We start from the raw sequence: 18435 nt of genomic DNA, 5'->3' as shown, positions 1-18435 counted from the left end.
CTGGTGGTGGCTTAGCTGGTAAGATCTCTGATTCATTGTAGCTGAGACCAGGGATCAAATCCCGCTGCATTAGGATTGGGGGTTGAAGGAATGGGGGATGGGCTACCCCATTAAAATTGGCCTTATAGCAGAACCATTTGCAGAAAAGAGATTCTCGCTTTTACAGAATAAAAAGATTAAAAAAGTCATAATCAAACAAAATCTCAGATACTGTTCTAAGGGGCTCTAGACTCCAACCCTTGGTAATTATTAACAATTAGGTGCAGGCGTCTGACTCTGATATTTTGTGCATATGACATGAATATAATTTAATGAGAAAATGATCCTTCAAGATAATAAAACTCAAAACTGAATAATTGGGAAATTAGTGGAGAAGATGTTTACACATGAATAACATAAAGTTTTATTTCTATGTGATGAGGGATAATTTGGCCCAACCAGTTACATGATGACACATGGAGCGATTCACTGACTTGACGACACTTCAGCATCCTTGGACACCTCAACAGTCCAAGTCACCTCAGTCACCTTGGGTCACTTAGCTAAGATTGGGCCCCGAGCAGCTCGCCACAATCACCGACCTTCCGAGGTGCCATGTAGCCTCATTCCAGAAGCGAGCTAATTGTTTCCGATCTCCTCAAGATCACGCCGCACGCCAATGGATCTTATCTTTATCCCACCCAAATCGAACGGACCTGGATAAGCCTTATTAGCTTACACGGAATCCATCTTCAGGTATAGAACAAACTCCGGATTAGACAAACCGGTGATCTCAAACACATCTCGTGAGGCCTAAAATAGCTCACCTATATAAAACCATCACCTCCAGTCTTGCAAAGTACGTGCGGTTTAACTCTCTTACTAGCATTCTCAAGCTATCAGCTCTCCACAAATCTCCTACGCTAACTTAAGCATCGGAGTGCCCACGCTGGGTAAAATACCCCGGGACCTCTGATCTCTCTTCCTTGCAGTTTGACCCGGCCACGTAGCAATTCAATGTCCAAACTGCCTTCCAGCAAGAAGCGACCAGATCGTGCTACATTACTACGTATGATATAGTGTACAGGAAAAATGTCATAAATCAACACAAAAAGAAAACAATGAAAAGTACAACATTGAGAATAATATATCAAATCCTCAATCACTTTAGGCTCTCTCTGTTTGTCATAGTTTGTTCAAAGTAAATGCCAACTACTTGATGAAGGTTCATGGATATTGCTTGACTTGAATGTCCTGAATGATGAAAGTCAAAGTCATAGGAACAAAACATGGTGCGTGTAAGAACCATTTCCATTAGCGGTACAAGCATTTATCTTTTTTCTTATTGCTTAATGCTGCACCCCAGGCAGCTAGTGTGTCTGTATAATATATATATATATATATATACCCCATAATAGATAGGGAACTCTTCTAGTTATGTTCACCTTTCACAAAGTAGTATGGATAGGACAGATCATAATAATGATCACAAATCCTTAATCCTATTTGAAATGGATGGTTGAGGACAGACTTGTAAGGCAGATGGGTGCAACAAAAACAGAGATATCCCACCAATTTTCAAACTGAAACTACCTGCAATTACCGATGATAGTGACCATATTGAGTTTAACCCATGGTTAGTATGATGCCCAACTGATTAAACTGATAGTGTCCATGATTCTCATGAAGATTAAAGAAAGAGTATAAGATTAGTTTGCGCATACAACATTAAGCTGATGAGTCCTTCCCTATCTAAGCATCGTCCATGTTAGCGTACATTTGCAATGGCCTTTGAAGAAGTATTTGCTCCCTATCTAGTATTATTTTTCAATCTAAGAAATAGGGGCAATGAAGTAAATAGAGGCTTCTCATAGGAAATAGAGACCTTTAATATGGTCTATGACATGGCTTTTGAAGAACTAAATACATGATGCTCATACAAATTGTTCAATGTAAGATATTGCACTAAATTTAGAAATTGCAAACAGTAAAACTTCTCAAAAAATATGAACATTGAATACAAAGTGTACCTCAATAGGCATTATAAAATACTAAAACTAAGAAGATTCTATCTTCTACAACTTGCATTGACAAATTCAGAATTGGAACTCTATTTTCCACCAAATGAGCATCTTTTCTCTTCAGGGTATTCATCCTAGTCAACTACATTTGTTGGGACAACCTCAATGAGCATATTTTTTAGTCTAGAAATTTCCGACTGCAGAACCTCAATATGACTTTCAAGTCTATCACATTTCCACTGGTAATATTAAGTCTTCAAAGTTAACATTCTTAATGATTATATTGAAATGTTCCACAATTTTTTTAATTGCTTTTACATGAGGCATCCTGTTATGATTCCTTCTGTTGCTAATTTTCCAAAGAACTTCCAACTGTCTCCATCAATCTTAATAGTAACTACAGCTCAACTACAACTCTTGACAGTGAAGTGCACTCTCAAGTTAAATTCATTCAAGACATTTATGAATGAAATAGAATATTCATTTGATGTTGACATAGTTTCTGTAAATTAATTAATTAATACAAAATGATCAAATTGGTTTTCAAGGTATTGCAAAATCTTTAAAAATACTATTCATCCAATGGAACTCCTTTTTACTGAGAAAAAATATAACATAATATCCTATTATCCTGTGAAAAAAGTCTAAGATTTTTCTTATTAATCATCAGAAAGTTTCACAAGGGAGTGCAATGAGATTTTCACTCTATAAACTCTTCATTTGTATAATAGGGGTTTGGCTTCTTATTTGCTTCATTATCTATCAAACACAACCCATCGTCTTTTACAAATGCAGTTTGGGCTAATTCAGCCTAAGTTGCATTCCTAAAAAATGCAATAGATCACAAAAGCATTGTAGATGAAATAAACCACATCAAGATAAAGAGGACAAGTAACCACACGATATGTTCTAACCGAAACCCATCCACAAAAGAGTACATTACTGAGTTCTCACCTCAGAAGATGAAGTTAGATTAGCGGCATAATGCTGTAACCAGGAAACTGTGAAGATGATTTCTCTTCTTCTACCTTGTTGCTGTGGCTGTGTACGATGATTGGTGCTTGGAAAATGATTAATAAGCATCTCCAGTGCTGCTCTTCTTTACTGCACAAATGGCGTTTTCAATCATGGAGAAATCTTCTGGAACCGTTTCAGCCAAACAACCAAGCACGTCTACACTCAAAACAAGAGAGTGAAATGTTAAGGCTAATGCTTTACTGCTGAATTTGATTGCGAATCTACACAGATTCGCATGAATCCTTTTTTTGATTGTTTTTCCATAATAATCAAGGTGCGATATCTCTCCAAACTATTCAAACATTACAGAGGAATATGACAAAGGTGGATTGCCTTCTTTCTAGTGCCAAAAAAGATAAACAGAGAATAAAATGAAGTATTAGTATTTGCCAATAAAAGATGAGCAAAAGAGTGAACTTTTCACTAATTGGTAGGTGGACAATTTTTTTTTTCTGTTACTAGAAGAAGATGGACAGATTTGATTTCAATTCTTGCCAGGTTCACAAGAACCTCTTTTTGATGGTTCCTTCATGATGAATCTTAAGTACTACTACAATACTACTTGCCAAAAAAGAAGAGGAGAGAAAACTCCACAAAAGATAGGGCATTTCATGTCTAATGAAAAGTCCAGGAGCCAGGGACACTTACGTGCACTTTTTATAGCAGTATAGATATAGATGTTTTGCTATATTTTGATAAATGAAGGCTAACCGAACCAGCATTTAACCATATTGAGGCTTAACAGCACTAAACAACACACTCATCAGGGCAACAATCTAGAGATACAGCCGTACAGGATTCTCTTTCAAATTTGAGATATGATTTGCAATATAGAAATGAAAATGAGTTTTTCAAGCAAGGACCCACAAAGGAATCATTTTTTCTCCAAAAGCTCGATGGGTTACATTCATTGCACAGTGCAGAACTAAACCTCCAACAAGGCAATAATATCTCTCGTTTGGCTGGACAGGAGTTGGAGAGTGAAGACCTACTTGACTTGCCTTTGGGTTGCTTTTCATACCACTTTGACTTTCGACTCATGTAATGGCATGACAATGGAGCATACATTGTAACATGTCCCACAGTGACAGTCTGACAGACCACAGGTGTGAAATAAGAACCAACCAGTTAGATAGCATTACTAGGGTGGGGATTGTAGTAAGGACTCAACAAGTAGTTGTGACTTGTGTTATGAAAGACTGAAACCAACTATAAGTTTTGGCCTTTAAAATACCTGATTTCAACTCACCAGAATGTAGTATATAATTTGCTATAGAAGCCTTGAATGATTTTAAGGGAGAAGTCCTAGCCTCTATCAGTATAACTTTGTTTTATAAGGAACACAGTACAGATATGCAATGCGCCTAACTTATGTTGAGCTCTTAGAATAAAATTTACTCAGAACTCAGACAAAAGACTGTAAATCCATCTACAATCTTCATAGCTCTGAGCATTCTATTTCTTCCGAGTTTTCTTTCTTGCTTCTCTATCGCACTTGGGCTTTACCACCTCTCATTGTGTTCGATAGTTCTTTAATTGAACATGATGTGCTTTGTTGCATCTTATCTGCTAGTATATGTGTCTTCTCCCAAAACCCCAGCTGTGATAGACGATCCCTCAACAATTCACAGGTGGAAGAATATGGTGGTATTCCTTCATCAATCATCATCTCAAAATATTTGCATGCCTCCTCAAGACCACCCTTCTTCTTACAAAGACCATGAATCATAACAGAATATGTTGAAACAGAAGGATAGAAGCCCTTTTCTCCCATACCTTCCCAAATATCTATTGCCCGGTCAACTCTTCCTACCCTTATCAACATCTTAAGTACCATATTGTAAGTATGCCGATCTGGCATGCAAAAATCCTTCTCCATTCTCTGGATAAGCCTAAGAGCCTTATTGACTTCAGAATTATCACAATGGACAGATTGGATTGCATTGTAACTCCACGCGTCTGGACTAACGCCTCTGTCAACCATTTCATCTAGTAAGAGGTAAGCATCGTCCACCTTTCCATTTTTACAGAATAGTCTGATAATGCTGTTGTAAGTGTATACATTTGGCACCAAGCTATACCTTTTCATTCTATCAAGGATTCTCAAAGCTGAATGGATATCTTTTGCTTCACAAGCAGCACGAATGAAGATGGAGTAGGTACATGCATCAGCCTTGAGGTTGTGAGAGCCCATCTCACGAAATAGCTTATAGGCTTCATCTGTTTTCCCTGCTCGACATAAAGACTCTAAGAGGGTGTTGTAAGCAACTACATCTATAGAACATCCTCTTTTAAGCATTTCATCAAACAAGTTTTGTGCTTCCACTGAATCACCAATGTCAGCCCACCCCTTCATAAGGATGCTATAAGATTTTGGACTGGGTGGGATTTCAAATTTAACCCTATCAAAGAAATCCTGGGCATGCTTAACGTGCTTCTTTTTACAAAGCATATAAAGAAGCTGATCCAAATCAGAAATGCTCGGTTTAGGACCAAAATCATCCATTTTCTTGTAAGCTCTAATGGCATCCAAGGGTAAATCAGCTTTGCAATAAGCCCGAAAGATAACCCAGAAAATTTCCGGCCTGATTTCATACTCCCCACTATCTTTCATCTCAGAAAGAAAATCCCATATCAGAGGAAATTGCTTGCTGCAACCAAGGATATCTACTATAATATGGTAGCTTTCCCTGCTATGACTGAAACCCGGCAACTTTCGGGCCCAGAGAAAGAACCTGTGAGCAGAAATCCCTAGATTTTTACACCTTTTCAACGCCTGTTCAACCAAATTAGTAGAAATCTTGCCTGAGAAACGTTGAAGTGCAGATTCAAGGTCATGGTGAATGCAACGGAAATCACTCAACACCCGGCATATCTCATTTACATCATCTGGTAAAGCAGTTGGACCTGACCCTATTATTTGGGAGAACAACCTCTGAAACTGAAAGGAGCTGAAGCTGAACCATGTACTCGATGAATCAGAAGGTGAAATTGTACATATTTCATTAAAGCAGGTTGAAGAAGTATTGGGGCGCGGATTTTGAAGGAGACGATGACATATTCTTCTACCGAGTGACAAGGATGGTTTAACAGCCATTTTTAGAAAGAAGACGAAGCGAGTAGGAACAGATAGAAGATTTAGAACGAAGACTGGCGCTCTCTGTTAAAGGGAACGTGTTTAAATGGGAAAATGATATTAATAAAACCTTGTTCTTAAATTTTTGGTTTGTAAAACATGTTTTTTTTAATAATATAGTATGATTCATCATTCGACTATGGAAAAGATATCATATCCGAAAAACAACTGACCAAAGGTGTTATTTATCAAAATTTATGAGTGAGTTTTGATTGGTCAAAACTCTTTCTATATCATATATTTCAGTATCATAGATTTTCCTATTAATAAAAATAATCTTTTTAATATAATTTTTAAAATAAAATAATTTTTTAAAAAAGCATCAAAAAGAGTAAAAACAACGCTCATTTTCTTTCTCCTTGAACCTCCCCAAGTCCCTATATTCTCTCTCATACAAATTAATCGGACACTCCACTCTTCTCCTCCAATCCCTCTCCTCTCTCTCCCTCTACTTCATTTATGGTGGTCGTTGTTGCAGAAAACCCAACAATAGCATAGCATATTAGATTCAGGAGACCCAAGAACCAACCTTACAGCTCTAGATCCAACCCCACAAATCTTTTCTACCAATCAGTCTCCTCACGGTAAAACATAAGACAAATCAAAGTTGTCTTTGATTCATCATTGTTCAAAGAGAGAGAGGGCAGATAGAGGACGACGATGATGAGGGTTTTGGAGACTTCAAGTTCGTGTCGCCCTCTAATCAACCACTCGGCTTCAGTCAAAACACAAGAGTTGATGACAATTGGGGGGGGATTTCATGGACAATTTCTCTCTGAAGTAGGATTCCTTAGGAACTTCACTTGGATTTGAGCCATATAATGGCTTTCACACTCAAAACCCTATTTGTTTCCTTCATACTGAGAAAAGCTTTGATCCTTTCGGTTTTTTGTCAGATCATTTATTACAGAATCTATTATCCACGTGTACAATTGTGTTTCTATTGTAACTTAACTTCTAGCTTTTGATATATTTTTTAGGGTATAGAGCTCCTCAGGTTCTCAATCCATCCCTTCTCTGCATCTGCAAATCACCAGAATTAATGGCTGCCTGTGCTACAACTGGTGGTTCGGATGCTACCTCTGATCCAACCTCTCCTGTCTTTCTGCATCCCTTAAATAATCCAGGTGTGATCTTAGTTTCTTGTCCGTTAAATGGAGAAAACTACTCCACCTGGAACAGAGCAATACGAAATGCATTGTACGTCAAGAACAAGCTTTGTTTTTGGGATTGGACAATCAGGAGACCATAAAAGTCATCTGCTCAAGAACTGGCCTGGAATAAGTGCAATTCCATGGTCATTTCTTAGATCTTCAACTCCCTATCTCGTGAATTACACGAAAGTGTGGCGCATGTTGACTCTGTTCATGAGATTTGGCATGATCTAGAAGAGCGATTCTCACAAAAAAATGCCCCTCGGATCTTTCAACTTAAGAGAGACTTAGCACTATTTCGACAGGAGAATCTCTTTGTTTCAGCTTACTTCATGAAGTTCAAAGCCTTATGGGATGAATTAGCAACCTATAATTCAATCCCAACATGCTTATGTGGAGGCGCAGCAAAAGAATTCGTTGCTGAACGTGAAAAGGAGAAAGTGTATCAATTCTTGATGGGATTGAGTGAGAATTTTAACATTGTTCACTCCCACATCCTCAGTCTTGATCCCTTGCCTAATGGCAATCGCATTTACGCACTGATCATGCAAGAAGAACGCCACCAAACTCTCTCGTCTCAACGAGTACTTGTTGTCAAAACAACAGCAATGCAAGTTAACGCTACATCATTGAAGCCTCAAGATAAATCTGTCCGTCCGAAATTCAGATGTGACCACTGCAAGTGCAATGGACACACGAAGGACTAGTGCTATGAACTCCTGGGTTATCCACCAAGTTGGGTAGACAAAAGGAAATCTGCATCTAGCAAGTTAACAGACAAGAATTCCTCAAAGAATGTGACTCAAACAATTGGACATTTAAACTCAGTTTCTCCAATTGATGGTTTAGGTCTTGATCAATATCAACAACTGGTGGATCTTTTGAACTCAAAAAAACATACTACTACAGCAAATTATGCTGGTAATTCTCATGCTTGTCAACTTTTACATTCTTCTAGTTGGATTCTGGATACAAGAGCCTCAAACCATATGATTGGTGCACAGTCTGGTATGGCTCTTGATACACAATCAACCAATGTCCATAAACTAGTCTATCTACCCAATGGCACTATAGTGCCTGTACAATCTCAAGGATTTGTCAAGATTATTGATCATATTCGTCTAGAGAATGCTCTCCTTGTTCCAGATTTAATTGCAATCTGCTATCTGTGAGCAAACTCACTAATCAGCTGAATTGTGTGGTTTTGTTTTTTTCTCGCATTCTGTGTCCTACAAGACCTGACCACCAAGAAGCCGATTGGAGTGAGCAAACTCACAATTAGTTAACTAATCTTAATTCTCAATTGTGGCATTATAGGTTAGGACATATCATTAATTCAAGAACTCCATGTTTCCCCACTTGTAACTATTGTATGTTGTGATGCATGTAATCATACTAAGCTTACAAGATTGTCATTTCCACTTAGATATAATAAAAGCACCACACCTTTCCAAATTATTCATTGTGATATTTGGGGAGGTTACCGGGTGCCATCCCACTCTGGAGCTCATTTTTTCTCTTTATTGCAGATGACTACAATCGAGCCACTTGGGTCTATTTGATGATACGTAAGTCAGACACTTTACAGTTTCTCATTATGTTTTGTGAAATGGTAAAGACTCAATTTCACATTTCGATTTAGACAATCAAATCCGATAATGAGCTTGAGTTATTGTCTGAACCCATTCAGACATATTTTCAGCACAATGGCATTCTTCATTTGCAAACATGCGTTGACACCCCTCAACAGAATGGGGTAGTGGAGCGGAAACACCGCCATTTACTTGAAATGGCACGTGCCTTGTGGTTCCAAGCTAGGCTTCCAATACAATTTTTGGGCGAATGTGTGTTTATTACTTGCCTACACCGTATTTGCATGGAAAATCCCATTATGAAATGTTGCATGGTAAGCCTCCTACATATAACCACTTGAGGGTGTTCGGTTGCTTATGTTATGCCTGAGTGCAAAGCAAACCCCATGATAAATTTGTTGTGCGGCCCCATCGTTGTGTTTTCAAGGACTACCCACAAGGACAAAAAGGGTACTGGCTGTTCAACCTTGATAATATGGAGTTTTTTGTTTCATGGGATGTTTGTTTCTATGAGGATCAATTTCCCTTCTTAAACATCCCAAACACTCCATAGACTTTTGATTAACTAGTGGTACCACTTCCTATAACCGATGATACTCCTGTTGATACCATTGCAATCCATAATCATTAGCCCGCTACAACCCATGATGAGCCTTCCCTAGTTATCAATGGGTCTGAAGTAGAACCTAACATCACTCTCACTCCACCTATATGTCGGTCCAATCATCCCATTCGACCTCCCAAGCAATTCCAAGAGTTTATTTGTCCCACCTTACATTCCAATGGTCAACCAAACCCCAGCACACAACATCCCATATAACATTTTATTGAGCCTTCACCATCAATCCATTCATTTGCCTTGTTAAACACCATGGAACCACGAAGCTATGCTGAAGCCACTGCACATCCCAACTGACAACAAGCCATGGAAGATGAATTAACAACTCTTACTTGGAATGGTACTTGGAGTTTAACTTCCTTACCATCGGGAAAATCCCCAGTGGATTGCAAATGGGTATATAAGCTCAAATTCAAACCTGATGGGACAATTGATCGTTACAAAGCCAGATTAGTCGCCAAAGGTTATACCCAAACTCCTGGAGTTGATTCCAATGAAACATATGCTCTTGTGGCAAAGTTGGTTATAGTGAGATGCCTCTTAGCCTTGGCTGCAGCCCGTCATTGAGATCTTCACCAAATGGATGTAAGTAATGCCTTTTTGCATGGTGACTTACGAGAAGAAGTTTACATGGTGCTACTTCCAGGTTTCCTACCAACGAGTGACACATGAGTTTGTCGTCTTCAAAAATCAATCTATGGATTCAAACAAGCGTCATGCAACTAGTTTGACACATTGGCCACAACATTAAAGCATCATGGATTTCTTTAGTCTACAGCTAATTGCACATTGTTTGTTTTTTCTCGGCCAAATAGTTTTTGGAAGTTCTTAAACATGTCAATGATATAATCGTCGAAAATGACTCCAATCGCATAGCTGGACTAAAAAATCATCTCAGTAATTGTTTCCACATTAAAGACTTTGGAGCACTTCGGTACTTCCTTGGCATTGAGACCTCCAGGTCTCCAGACGGTATCTTTCTTTGCCAAAGGAAATACACTCTAGATATCTTATCTGAGACAGGCATGCTTGGGTGTCGTCCTAGTTCTTTTTCTATGCTTCAACAACAACAGCTAGCTCTTGCGGAAGGACCTCTATTTCCACACCTAAATAGATATCGAAGACTGGATAGACAGATTATCTATTTAACAATTACCAGACCTGAACTCACATATTCAGTATATGTCCTTAGCCAGTTCATGAGCAAACCTAAACAAGCCCACTATGATGTTGTAATTCATGTTCTTAGATATTTAAACTCCACACCAGATCATGGTATCTCTCTCCCTACCAACAATGACCTAGTCGTTTGTGGTTACTGTGACTCAAACTAGGCAGGATGTCCTGTCACTAGGCTGTCAACAATAGGTTACTTCACTATGTTGGGCTCTTCACCTATTTCTTGGAAGACTCGTAAGCAACCTACAATCTCAAAGTCTTCAGCAAAAGTAGAATACCGTTCCATGGCTGCTCTAACTACTGAACTAACTTGGCTTAAGAGACTTTTTCATGACCTTGGATTAAGCCATATTCAACCTATGATTGTCTTCTGTGATAATAAGGCAGCCCTACATATTGCTTTCAACCTGGTGTCCCATGAGCGAACAAAGCATGTTGAGATTGACTATCACTTTGTCCGAGAACATATCCAAGTTCAAACCATTGCTACCTCTCATATTTCCCCAAAGTCCAACTAGCAGATGTCTTCACCAAGGTCTTGGGCAATGATCAGTTTCAAACATTAAAATCCAAGTTGGATGTCGGTCCTCCTCCATCTCCAACTTGAGGAGGAGTATTACAGAATCTGTTATCCATGTGTATAATTCTGTTATACAGTCCCCGTGTTCAGTTCTGATTATGTTGTAACTTAACTTCTAGAGTCTTCTGTAATACATTATAAATACCTGATCATATCAAGATTAATACAAGCTTCTAATATATTTTTCATCATTTGACGATAGTCCTTGAAGCTGACTCGATCCTTGGTGAAGACGGTAAGCATTTGCCACTTTCATTTTTTGGAGAGGAAGATAGAGAATCTGATTCCGTTGATTTGTAATGTTGCTACGAAAATGTTTTCTCCTAAATCGACTTTTCCTGTCAATAATGGATCAAATACTAGACCAAGCGTTGCTCTTACTGATCTTATCGTGAAATTGTACAGTCAAGCTGATTAGATCAAAATTAAAAATGGGTCGACTTCCAATTTGGTAGATGAAAACAATGACTTTGATGACGATGGGGTGGGAATTTAGGGACAACTACAACAGGAGTTGGATTCTCCATAGGCGTTGTCTTTGTGACATGATGGCTTTTCTTCCTCTATGTGTTCCTCTACTTCTTTTTCCTCACCTTCTTCACTTGCCAATTTGTCGAAGACCGAATAGCCTCAAGTGTCGATACCTGTGAAGTGGATGTGCATCCAAGACATCTGAATGTCGTAGAGAAACTGGAGGAGAACAGTGAAGAGTGTCCGATTAGTTTGTGTGAGAGAGGATATAGGGACTTAGGGAGGCTGAAGGAGAAAGGAGATTAACAGTGTTTCTACCCTTTTTTTATATATATTTTTTTAAAAATGACCTTATTTTATAAATTATGTTAAAAAGATTATTTTTATTGATAATAAGACCCAAAAGTTGCCCTTATCAACTATAATCTCTAAAAGAAATTTTCTATAAAACAGTTATAAAGTTAACTATGTTATATATGGCGAGTAATAAAGAACAATATGTTTAGAAAATAAGTGTTGTAGAAATGCAAATGTTAAGTTAAATGAGTGAGAAAATAAAAAAAAAAAGAATAGGAATAAAAATGAAAAAAATGAAAGAGTAAACTAAAAGGGTTTGGTCACATGTATACAATACCACCAACCCCAATTAGAAATGATTTGTTATAAATGAAAGGGGTTAGAAGAATTAGGAATAGACTTAGAAGAAGTAAGGAATGATTTAACTAGTGGATATGACTTTAAATACAATGGACTGACTAAATGGGATTCATGTAATCAACCTGCTTGAGAAAAGGCATGTGGTTGATAATGATGAAAACAAAAAAGCAATTAAAAAAATATTTTTGTTTTTATGCTGATGTGGTAATTTCACAAACAAATGAAAACAAAATGTTTCATTGCACTTCCTGTTCAAAACACCTTGAAAATCTGCCGTATCTGATTGTATTAACAATATTTATAGATTCTCTTGGCATTAAAGCCGGTATATGCTTTTCTTTTTTCTTCACAATTGTATTGCTCAAACTAGAAACAAGTTGAATTGAATAGGAACAACAAAGAAGCTTAATTATCTAGTTACAACCAATTAGCATGGTTGGAATATCCAGGAACACATACGATCCTCTGAAAGCACTTAAAACTCCATGATATTGATTGACATTTCTGTTTTATTATTATTTTTTAGGAAAATTAGCAAATACCGGAAATTGTGAATTACTCGTGTTAATTTTGGCCAATTGTTAACTTGCATAACAACATAAGCTGGTGCTAGATGAGGTGAGCAGTAAAAGTAACACCCAACCCAACCTCTAAAGCCTTATTAATCCATTACTAGTTAAGTCAGTCGGAATTTCCTTAGAAACTTTTTCAAATAAAAAGAAAAAACAAAAGTTTAGAAACAGAAAGCCTAGGAGTCATTTGGTAATTTTTTTTTGAATGGTATTTTAAAAATTCTGACGGCTAAAAGACGATGTAAAATTTTGCATCAACATCTTATCAAATTAAAAACCGTTTGATTAAGGCACATCTTTCTGCATAAACACAAATTGAAAAAAAAATGTTGCAACTTCCTAAAAATAATTCAAAATGAATTTTCTGCATCTTTTTGGGGCTATGTTAAATCTTTTTCCAAACAAAACGAAAAGGAGACTAAAATGCAAGTGCGAGATTTCTAAAAATCCAACAAACCGCACAAAAAGACACACCAAACGAGGCCCAAGTTAATCCCTTTTCTTTTTGTGTCGAACCTGAACATTTTCATCTTACAAAGATGGGAGGAGTGGCTTAAAATCTAATTGTTCCCTGATCATCAACCTGAATTTCGTATTCCTCGTTCAATCTTCGAGCCTTTTTATTTTTTATTTTTTTTGATAACCTTCGAGATTTGTCTGTTCGCTGCTTAGTGCGAGGTGTAAAGTGTAAACAAAAACATAATCAACTAATCATTCAGGGATCAAAGAATTACAAAAACAGAAGGCAAATATCCATTTCATTACAATAAAAAAGTTGCAGAGTACAGTTCATGACAAGATTAGCCTGAAAAACTAGGGCCTTGGAAGAAAAAAAACAAAACCCATGAAAGGGTCGTCATGGCAGAATGAAAGAACTGCTGCCACGGCCAAAGCCCACGAATCTGAGGCGCTAAACCTGGAACTGCCAAAAGCAACAACCCATGACACGACCGTCGACCGACGCACTAAAAGGGAAAACAGAGACCCAACCATCACGTAGAACACTTGGTTCAAACATGTGGTAGACTCGGTAAAACCAACATCGACAGACTGAAAATATGGCTAGTAGTAAGTAAAGACCTAAACAAGAGAAAGCTTAGCCCACGCAAACCCACATGACCATGAACGAGAGGCTATGCTAAAACACCAGGTGACATCACCCGGCAATACAAAACCATGACCCAACAAACAAAACAAACTACACCACCTGCAAGTCTGAAACCCTAAGCCCAGGACCCGGTAACTGTATTCTCAGGGAACCATGACCATAGAAGATGTGGCGTCCCAACAATGGGGGACAAAACACTTGGCAACAGATTTCCTATTAGGAGGAAACCTGCAAAAAAGAAGGTAAATTGGTAATCATCCCTGGAAAACAACCTGAGTCCCTTGTTATACCAGAAGGCCCACTGATTAGAGCCCAAAAACTACAAGGAATATTGCTGCTGCTTCTACCGTCTGTAAAGTGATACTGGATATCTGGAACATAAAAATGCAACCAAACCCCCATCATTTTCGCCTGTCTTTTAACTTCAAAATGGGGTGTTCCATTTCCTTCCCAGTTTCAGGAAAGGATGTCGCATCTCCACAGATGTTCCATGAGTAGCTCAATGGTGCTGCTGCTGATTGAATTGCATTGCTGGAGATTCAAACCCACCAGATTCTGACCCAGGCTTTTGAGGAAGGGCATGCTCTTATCGGATACCTGATAGCAACCTGACAAGGAAAGAATCTGCAAGTCAAGCAAATTTGCAGATGACATAGCAGCAACGCCCAAGTCGGTGATTACACACTTAGAGATGTCAAGGTCACGAAGTAGAGAGCAGTTGTTTGCAATTGCAATTAAGCTAGCATCAGTGATCTTCCTGCAACCATCTAGATTCAGAAGATGGAGAGTTCCACCATGATGTTTTGCCATGGTTGTAACCACTGCATCTGTCAAATTCAAGCAGCCACTGAGGTTTACTTTCACAAGACCCGGTTCACAATTCTCAACAAGAGGTAGCAACCCAGCATCTGTAATTCCACAAAGCCCACTCAGCTCTATGTTTTGCAGCCGAGGGCACAACTTCCCCACCACAGCCAAGCTAGAACTGCCAAATCCAGGGCAGTTACGAATGGACAAAGATCGTAAAGAATCACAAGGAGAGAGCATTGGTAGCTCCAAAACCATATCCTTGATACCCATGCACTTTACAAAGGCAAGTGCCTTCAACTTCGATCCACAGTTTGAAATGGCACCCAGAACCCCAGATTGGGTGATCCTATTGCACTCTTCCAATTGTAAGTTCTCCAGAGATGCTGCAGCTCTGGAAAAATCTACCAACCCATTATCAGACACAAATGAACATTTACGAAGGATCAGTTGCTTCAGGTCAGGGCAACCCTTTCCCACAGCTTGAAGGCCTAGATCCGTTACACCTCTGCAAGAGCTAATTGTAATTGACTTCAGCTTTAGTAGACCATGAGTGTTGCCCATGACCCAGAAGCCCCTCTCACTAACGTTTTGTAAGCCAGTGAGGACTAGTTCAGTAACAGCCTTGCCATAGTGGCCAACAACAGCAAGAGAGACATCAGTGATGTTTAAAGCTTGGAGCTTCACTTTTTTCAAGACGTGAGAAGCTGAAGATAAGAGGTTCGCAATTCCTTGATCTCCAATAAGTGGGCAGTCCTTAATTGAGATGGATTGCAGATTCGGGCAGTATTGACCAATTGCTTGCAGAGTCCCATTCCCAATCTTAGAACAACATTCTATTGTCAACGCAGCCAAATTGGGGCAGTTCTCTGCAATTGCCATCAAACCCTTATCAGAAATTGAAGGACACTGGCAGAGATCGAGCTTCTCTAACATGTGGCACCCACTAGCAATATCAGATAGTCCTTTATCCCCGACGGAAGAAACATTCCACAGAGAGAGAACTCTGAGTGAAGGGCAGCCACGAGCAATGGCTGTAAGACCATTGTCAGTAACCCCACGAATGCTGTTGCTTCCCCGGATCAAAAGCTTACCAAGCCCACCACGGCTACCAGTTCCAACAGCAATAGCAGCAAGTCTGATATCAGTGGCTTTCTTCCCTCCCAAAGACCTGGTGAAGTATCCCTCACTCTCAACTTCCAAATCTTCACCCACAGAAGCCACATCACTAGAAACTGAAGCAGGCTCCTCCTTAACAAGTTTTGAAAACTCATCAGTCTTATCTGAAACTAACTCTCCCTCATGTTGTGCAGGTTGTGTAGTTTCGATGCCATAGACTTCAGTCCTTCTGATGCTGCCTAGAAGAAAGAGCCATCGCTTTGAAACGCAAGCACAGATACTTCTCTCCTGGCCTCCAGGTAACCGTCTAAAGATCTCAAAGAGGCACTCATCGGGAAGAACTTCAATAGACGACAGCTTCTTCTGCTCAAACTTATCCCCTCTGAAAACAAAAGGAGCAGTGATGCGAGACCTCTTGCGAGGAGGGCAGTAAACATCGACATGAGGGCCAAGAGATAGCAAGAGACTAGAATCCATAGGATTGGCATATAAAGAACCCCCGGAGCAAAAATCCTCGTCTCCTGAATCCAAAAACATGTGAAAAGACTCAGATAAAATTTCCTTCAGAATACAGATTAAACCAGGCAGTTCATATGAGAAAGACCAAAGGAAATTTCTTTTGAAAAATAACAGGAAAGAGAAAGAATATTTTTAAGTAAAGAATTATCTTAATAGAAGATAAAATTGTGATAATTCTATGCACTAATTGATGCTTGACACGATCAAGTTAAAGCTCTGAAGAAACCGCCTGAACCTCGACACAGAAAACCATAAAAAAGACTGAGATTCTATCATAACCAGAACAGCCATAGCAGGAAGACCCCTTTCAATCTCATGATTTGATAGATACATGCATCAACTCCCAGTTTCATAAATCCACATATAGAACCAAAATTTGATAGAGATCATAAGCGAAAACGTTAACCATAACAAAGAGAAAGGCAGCAAACAACAAAACCGATGCACAAGCAACGCCCTAAAACCAATCACAACATCCCCAAAACGATCTGATCTATGAACCAAATCCCGAAAACCACAGCACATGCAAACCCAACACCAACCTCTTCTCAGCTATCCCACCATACAACAGCTATCAATGCAACTACAAATAAAATCCATTTTCAGCAAGAAATACGAAGCTCACCAGCGTAGTTGACGAGAGTCCGCATGAGTGGAGAAGAAGATCCGCCGGAGAGCCGAATCCGCACTGATTCCCGCCGAAAGCACCTCGATCGGAGGCGAAAACAAAGGTACCGATACTGACGAAGAACAAGACGGAAATAACCAAGTAAAGAGCTTCAAAAGTGGAATGCATTACAGAAACGGAACGCCGGTGCTCATCAGAAACCTTAGAAACCCAGGGCAAAAAAAATGAGAAAAAATGGAAATGCGTATTTGTGTTGTCGAGTATGGGTTAGCCACTTCTCTCCCCCTCTCCAGTCTCCACCTTATAATCTTTATATTTCTAAGGTGTCATCTTCAGATGTATTAAACCCAATCCTCCCCAGTTCCAAATGCAATGAATCCATCCCTGAAACCGCTTTTCCCGGTAATTCCTACACCTACTCCTTAACACCAAATACCGGTAAACCTGAACTAAAACCGCCGCATTTGTCTTTTTCCAAGCTAGAAATATTTAAAAATAAAAAAATAAAAAGCTTCTATATTCTTCTGCTCTATGGGGCATTTGTGCCTGCTTATGAGGTGGGTTGGATTGATTGGATGCCCATTACCATTACCCATTGCTCGGCTCTCGGCCCAAGTAGTGGGTTTAGACTTTAGACTTTAGTTGATGGTGCAGCTCGTGCTTAACGTGTAATTAAGCAATTTGGTTTTGATTAATTAAATGGGTTTAATTAACTGTCCACACGCTTCTCCTTGGCTTTCTGTCGTTCTTTATTTGCTTGGTTTTGATATACGAGACCCCCTACTCCATCCTAACAACTTTGTCGTTTTGTGAGTTAACTAATCTATGGCCTCGTTCGTTTAGTTGTAGAATATTACAGAGTTAATTAATTAAAGGTGACTTGAGAGTGAGATCTTGGTCGTCCAATTCAACAGGATCGTACGATTGTAAGGATCTCATTTACTGATGGGGGAAGAGTAAGGTGGGGGGCCCATATAAAAGGGAAAAGGAACTCAAAGGTGAAGGGCCTATACCCGGCACCTACACGGCTCTGTAAACTGTAAGTTGCTCAATTCATTCATTCATTCATTCATGGTGTTTAGGTTTGCATGTGATGGACACTGAATTGGAAAGTACATTGAATCGGCGTGGAAGGATGATGCATAGTTTAGTAGGAACAAGGGACACGCATCGGAAGAAAATGAGAGGGATCGAGGCAAAGACTCCATACTGCTTAGAGAGTTCACATCTGTGTGGGGCGTACATTTCTAGATGATGGATGATAATATTAAAAGTGA

At 39.1% G+C, this 18435-nt stretch overlaps 2 protein-coding genes across 5 annotated transcripts; both read right to left on the bottom strand.

Annotated features, from left to right (window-relative positions):
- Window positions 1-333: 333 nt before the first annotated feature.
- LOC148842945 (Pentatricopeptide repeat (PPR) superfamily protein) lies at window positions 334-6341 on the bottom strand. Of its 4 annotated transcripts, XM_088956829.1 has the most exons (4): window positions 4252-6341; window positions 2955-3173; window positions 807-1044; window positions 334-695 (listed from the first exon to the last, which is right to left on the bottom strand). In XM_088956829.1, the coding sequence occupies exon 1, from the start codon at window positions 6112-6114 to the stop codon at window positions 4504-4506; it is 1611 nt and encodes a 536-aa protein (XP_088812955.1). In that variant the 5' UTR covers window positions 6115-6341; the 3' UTR covers window positions 334-695; window positions 807-1044; window positions 2955-3173; window positions 4252-4503. The 4 variants fall into 4 exon arrangements, with proteins under 4 accessions (XP_088812955.1, XP_088812953.1, XP_088812952.1 ...); XM_088956827.1 differs by having other exon boundaries at window positions 334-1044; XM_088956826.1 differs by having other exon boundaries at window positions 334-1044; window positions 2955-6341.
- A 7366-nt stretch (window positions 6342-13707) lies between these two features.
- Window positions 13708-17475, bottom strand: LOC148842944 (EIN3-binding F-box protein 1-like). The gene is made up of 2 exons (XM_088958464.1): window positions 17156-17475; window positions 13708-16532 (listed from the first exon to the last, which is right to left on the bottom strand). The coding sequence occupies exons 1-2, from the start codon at window positions 17178-17180 to the stop codon at window positions 14542-14544; spliced, it is 2016 nt and encodes a 671-aa protein (XP_088814590.1). The 5' UTR covers window positions 17181-17475; the 3' UTR covers window positions 13708-14541.
- Between the last annotated feature and the right edge of the window lie 960 nt (window positions 17476-18435).

The sequence above is a fragment of the Nelumbo lutea genome, chromosome 8 (assembly GCF_056320005.1).
Source record: "Nelumbo lutea isolate HS-2025 chromosome 8, American lotus-T2T, whole genome shotgun sequence".
NCBI lineage: Eukaryota > Viridiplantae > Streptophyta > Magnoliopsida > Proteales > Nelumbonaceae > Nelumbo > Nelumbo lutea.
The sequence above is the reverse complement of the archived record's forward strand: the minus strand, read 5'-3'. Positions and strand labels throughout refer to the sequence as shown.